This window comes from Rhinopithecus bieti, unplaced genomic scaffold (assembly GCF_001698545.2).
Source record: "Rhinopithecus bieti isolate Rb0 unplaced genomic scaffold, ASM169854v2 scaffold_5341, whole genome shotgun sequence".
NCBI lineage: Eukaryota > Metazoa > Chordata > Mammalia > Primates > Cercopithecidae > Rhinopithecus > Rhinopithecus bieti.
This window is the reverse complement of record NW_016804835.1, coordinates 742,811-748,898: the sequence shown is the minus strand read 5'-3', so window position 1 is coordinate 748,898 and position 6,088 is coordinate 742,811. Positions and strand designations below refer to the sequence as shown.

Below are 6,088 nucleotides of genomic sequence, written 5' to 3'. Positions count from 1 at the left end.
AAATAAATAAAATAAAATAAAAGGTACTCCTGTGACAATATTTATAATATTCCACATAGTCCAACACCTTAGTTATAATAACAGTTTTCACATAAATGCTATGAATTTTGCATTGGCCATGAAGTAGATGGGGACAAATGTGTAGACTTTTGGAAACGTATGGACATGGAAAATGTGTCCAAAATTTGCAATAAAATGGCAGGATAAAACAAACACTTTTATCGTAGCCAAAAATTCAATTGCCTAAAAGCAATTATAGCGTGAAACACTAAACTTGCAAGTATAAAAATATAAGTCCTCAGAAACTTGCTGCTGGAAGGCCTCGGTTTCCAAATGCTGTATGTCAGTGATTCTCAAACCTGAGTGTGCATTGACGTCACCTGGAGGACAGTCACTGATTGCTGGGCTCCACTTTCAGATTTAGCAGGCGTAGGGCAGCCCAAGGATATGTAGTTTCAAATTTTTCCCAGGTGATACTGCTGGCCTGGGCACCATACTGTGAGAACCACCGGTGCTTGCTGCCATGTAAGAACCACTACTGCATGGGTTCAAATATTTTAGGAAAAAGGTCTTGATAAATGTGATAGAAGGACATAAGTTTTGCTTTTTATGTCAGATGAGGGGCTTCTTTTGGGAGTTAGAGAATCTGTCCTCCTCCAGTTCAAGCCAGCCCCTCCTCATCTGCATGCTCTAGGGGGTACCTGTCTGAGTCTAGGTAGGGTAGGTAGAAGAGAAAACTGTCTTTTCGTTCTCCTAATTGTCCTTTTAAAATTTACTACAAAGGGTGGTATTATATATAGCCATAATATTATATAACATGTTCTTTATTTTTCTTCCAGTAGAAAATATTTGTAAGTTCAAAGCATTTTTTAAAATCTTTTATGACTGTCTCCCCACCCCCCTTACCCGACAACATGAAAAATTTGAAGAGTTAAAAAAATTGCTAACCATCCATGTCTTCCTTAAAACAGCTTCTTGCGGCTCATTCTTGGTGGTATGTTTGAGGATGTCAGTCCTTGGCCTCCATCTAGGTGCCAGCTTTTGCATCAAACAGCCTTCCTGGTAGAAGAGACATTTGCAGTGCACCTTGGGAGGGAGGAGAAGCGGAAATCATTCTCAGATGTTAGAAAGAAACATGTTTCTAATTGAAAGCGTGACGAGAGGGCACACATGAAAGTGCCTGGGTGGTGAGCTCAGGCCGAGGCACAGCTTTGAAAGCCCTGCTCAGTCCTTGCTGTGGCCACTTCTGTTCTCGTGGGTGGATCCCATTCCCATTTCTGTGACATTCCAGAAATAACCATGGCTGAGCAGGGACCCAGGACAGCATCTCAGATATAGCAACAAAGTTTGCTCAGTTGGGTCAGGAAAACTCTGATACGTTAGAATCCCGAACTCTAGAAACATAGAGCTTTTGAATTAGAATTCTAGAAGCACAGTGTGGGAACAGCCTTTATTCTCATATTGTGGGGACCATTTTAGGACAAATCGCTGCTGCCCTCCTCATAACCCCCAAACACACACAAGTGCAGAGGCCAAGGTTAAGTGACTTACTCCAAGGTCACCTAGGGAACTGGCTCCATTTTTTTTTTTTTTTTTTTAAAGAATCCTTCCCAACTTTTTGAAAATTTCTCAGCTTGGTATTCTGACACCCAAGGGCCATTTTAGAAAAATCATTACGTGCTGTAATGAATAGGCATCATATTGTAGAAAGATGGGAAAAGTATTTTCTCTCTTTTATAGAAAATCAATAGGTTTCAAGGCTTTTAGGTCTTGGTCTTTTGGATCTTCATAACTGAGTCTCCTGTTGTTTGTTTTGCTTGTCAATTTTGTAATTGCTTTGTGGACTGAAGCTTGTATTGAACTTTATGGGAGACTTGATAGTGTGTTCTGCCTCAGGACCAACAGTTTATGTAAAAGGTGAGATGACAGCAACAGGGCAGCATAATAAATGTATCTGAACAAATAAAGAAGGGACTGAAGGAATCATGGCCATAGGCCTATGACATTACATAATAAAACTTAAGTCAGTAGCATCTACACTTCTTTTTCTTTCTTTCTTTCTTTTTTTTTTTTGAGATAGAGTTTCCCTCTGTCATCCAGGCTGCAGTGTGTGACACCATCTCGGATCACTGCAACCTCTGCCCCTCGGGTTCAAGCGATTCTCCTACCTCAGTCTTCCAAGAACTAGAATTACAGGCACCCGCCACCATACTTGGCTAATTTTTGTATTTTTAGTACAGATGAGGTTTCACCATTTTGACCAGGCTGGTCTCGAACTACTGACCTCAAGTGATCTGCCCGGCTCCACCTCCCAAAGTGCTAGGATTACAGGCGTGAGCCACTGTGGCCAGCCAGTAGCATCTAAACTTCTAAGGGACCTTGCCTATCATAAAACCTACTTACTCTACCAATGACCCACAGCCCTGATAACTTTTTTTTTTAAATTTTTTGAGACTGGGTTACATTCTGTTGCTCAGGCTGGAGTGTAGTACCGTGATCATGGTTGCTGCAGCCTCGAGAGCCTCCTGAGTAGCTGGGATTACAGGTGCATGCCACCATGCCCAGCTAATTATTTTTATTTTATTTTATTTTTTGGTAGAGACAGAGTCTCACTGTGTTGCCCAGGCTAATCTCAAACTCCTGGGCTCAAGTGATCCTCCCACCATGACCTCCTAAAGTGATGGGCTTACAGGCGTGAGCCACTGTGCCTGGCCTGATAGCTTTAAAACTCTGCTTGCTCATGAGTGTGGTGATTCAGCGAACATACATCCTCGCAAATAGGGGATGAAGAAGTTGTTTCTTTTTGGTTGCCTTTCATTATTAAATTAGGGATGGTGCATAGCACGCTGGATTTTTATACAAACTAGCAGGTGTATTTTGGGCAACTCTCAACTTCCCTGCCCTTGGTTTTCTCGTTTTCTCATATGTCAAAGAGTTGATTGGACTAAATTTCTGACACAGTCTCTGGAAGATCTGATAGCCTAGACAACATGAGATCTGTAGGAGAGTACTTTTTGGGGTTGGGGATTGGACTGGACCTTTGTTTTTTGCCAACTCTTGGCAAAAAATTTAGGCTTAAAAATTTTAAATTAAATTTTAAGTTAAATGTATATTTAAATTTAAGCCGCAGAGCATAACTTTAAAATAATGGCAGAGCATTTTCTTACGATTTTTCCTGGATTTTCTGATGCATTTCTGGGAAGCAGACACAGTAAAGTGGTTAAGAATGATAGCTTTGGAGCTGGCTCACTTGGTTTCCAATTCCAGCTCTTCTACTTAGTCATAATTATGTGACGTTTAACAAATCACTTAATCTCTGTTTCTGTTTTTTCATCTGTAAAGTGGGCACAATAAAATGTCTACAAAACATGTTGCTGGGAAATTAAATTTGTTTATATATGTTTAAAAAAGTGCCTGTCACATAGGAAGCCATTAATATTAGTTTCTTCTCCCGCTCTTCCACCCAACCCCCTCCCCTTCCTCCTTATGAGTGCTCTTGTAGATTTTTATTGGAGATCAAACAACCTGATGCTACTGTTAACCCTTTGGAAAAATTAGAAAGTCTACAGTGTTCTTCAAAGCTGTGCCTTCTGTTGTTTTTCTGCAGCTAGCTGTGTTCCGCCATGTCAGAATGGAGGGATGTGTCTCCGGCCTCAACTCTGTGTGTGTAAACCAGGGACCAAAGGCAAAGCCTGTGAAACAATAGCTGCCCAGGATACCTCATCGCCAGTCTTTGGAGGGCAGAGTCCTGGGGCTGCCTCCTCCTGGGGCCCGCCTGAGCAGGCAGCAAAGCATACTTCATCTAAGAAGGCAGACACTCTACCAAGAGTCAGCCCTGTGGCCCAGATGACCTTGACCCTCAAGCCGAAGCCTTCAGTGGGACTCCCCCAGCAGATACATTCTCAGTGAGTGTTTTGAAATTTTGTTTAGCTAAGGATCATCTTAATTACTCTCTTAGATACATTGCTTTAAATCACTGTCCCTTTCCTGCACAATTTGCAGAAATCACTTGGATAGTAATGTCTTTCTTTCCTTTCTTAAGGCTTTACACATTAGGCTTACACATGGAGTCTCTTAAAAATATTTGATATGTGTGTTTAGCCTCTGCGGGAAAATTTACCGTAAGTACAACCCAAGGCAACCGTGAGGATTATAGGGATCAAGATTGGAAGGGAATGATAAAGATAGTTATTTGTGATAAAGTTGTTAGTTTAAAAATTCTGTTTTTGAGGGGGGAGCCGTTTTATAGAGTTTTGAAATAATTAAAAAACAAACAGTGTTATTTTTAAAGTTATCTGGAAAAGGTAAGAACTCAGCTTGCACAGAGAAACTACTCAAATGAAAGGGAGTCCTTGCAAAGAATTTCTCAACCTCAGTAGCAGGTTAAGTGTACCTTCTGTTAACACCATGTTTATCTCCCAGTTGCCGTGTGGGTCCATTTTTGGTGAATGAGCTTGTTTTCTATTTATGGGAACAAGGTTTTTTTTTTTCTTAGTGTTAGGAAGTAAGTGCTATTCTGAACAAAATGAGGACTCAGAAGAAAGATTACTCCATTCTCTGAGTTGCATTGCAAGCAGCCACTCAGCTGCACTGGCTTCTTAAACAAATTGTCTCCTCTTAATGAGCTATTCTACATGGATAATAAGATGCAGAATGTACTGCAACTATCACTTGTCATTTGTCTAGGAATGTAAAATACAGGAAGTTCCCAACTTAAGAATGGGCTTGGCGTAGCAGCTCCTTTTTAAGTCACTTGCTTGGAATTTAGAATGCTTCTTCCCTCTGTAGAGACAGCTTCCACATGGTGATTAGGATCCAGTCAGCCCATAGAAGTTATTCAGTCTGTTACTATCGATGAAATTATCCTTATTTCTACTTCCCCTTCGAATAGACCACCTACTGTTTCTGCTGGGTGTGGTATTTTTCATTTCTCCTCCGATTTCCTCCTCAATCTTCAATCCTCTTTTTTTTTCTGTTTTTCTTCATTTTTCTGTAATTTCTTCTTGTCTCATAATACTTCAGTTCTATTGTGGTAGCTAGATTTAGGGACTAGTTTGAAATGCTACTTTGCTATTGGAAAACACATTTTGCAGCCCTCAACGAGAAGCAAAGGTAGGTATAGCTAATACTTACTAAGTGCTTACTGTATGCCAGGTACTCTTCCAAATGCTTGTTGTGTATTGTTCACTTAAAATTCACAAGGACCCTATAAGGAAGGTAACATTAAACCCATTTTACAGATGAGAAGACTGAGGTGCAGAGTGGTTAAGGAATTTGTTCAGGGTCCCACAGTTAGTAAGTGAAAGTATTACAATTTAAACGGAGGCAGTCAGGTTTCAGCATCCATGCCCTGAAGGAAGGAGTTGGCAAAAATTTTCTGTAAAGGGGCAGATAATATTTTTAGCTTTGTGGGACATACGGTTTCTGTTGCATCTACTCAGTTCTGCCATTGTAGCACAAAAACAGCCATAGACAGTGTACAAATTAGTGAGTGTGACTGTGTTCTAATAAAACTTTATTTTATGGACATTGAAATTTGAATTTCATATAAATTTCACAGTTCATGAAGTATTATTCTTTTTTTGATTTTTTTCTCAACCATTAAAACACATAAAAATTATCCTTATGGGCCATATGAAAGCAGGCTGTGGGCTGGATTTGGCCCATGAACTGTAGTTTGCTAACTTTTTCTCTAAAGGATAGTAGTGCTTTTTTTGTGTGTGCCAGAACATGAATATAACTATGTGTTCTTGGAATGATATAAAGCTTTGATTATATCATAGCTAGACATCTTCCTTCCAGCATTGTTTTAGATCTTAAAAACAAAAAACAATTCTGTGTTAAACTGTGCTGTGGCGATCAAGAGTCATATTACTGTGAATTGCAATTAGTTTTTTCTAGCATTATGGCTTACATAAACTATAAAGTAATTTACAAGCAACATTATTCATCTTGAATATCACCATCCACTGTTAGAATTTGACCCTCTATGATGTATATATATGGATTGTTAGTAAGAACCATATGTCGGATGTCAGATAAAGGAACAGTCCATTTTTTTCCTTCCTTTTGGTACCCGCAGTGTAAT

The 6,088-nt window shown here is 39.7% G+C and overlaps 1 protein-coding gene across 6 annotated transcripts in view; it reads left to right on the top strand.

The window, feature by feature from the left end:
- The window catches only part of LTBP1 (latent transforming growth factor beta binding protein 1), a 456,087-nt gene that overhangs the window by 72,057 nt on the left and 377,942 nt on the right, over window positions 1–6,088 (top strand). For all 6 annotated transcript variants that reach the window (XM_017870629.1, XM_017870628.1, XM_017870625.1 and 3 more), the window contains one exon: window positions 3,608–3,905. In XM_017870629.1, coding sequence (XP_017726118.1) covers window positions 3,640–3,905 — 266 coding nt within the window. In that variant the 5' untranslated portion in view covers window positions 3,608–3,639. The remainder of the gene's footprint in view (window positions 1–3,607; window positions 3,906–6,088) is intronic.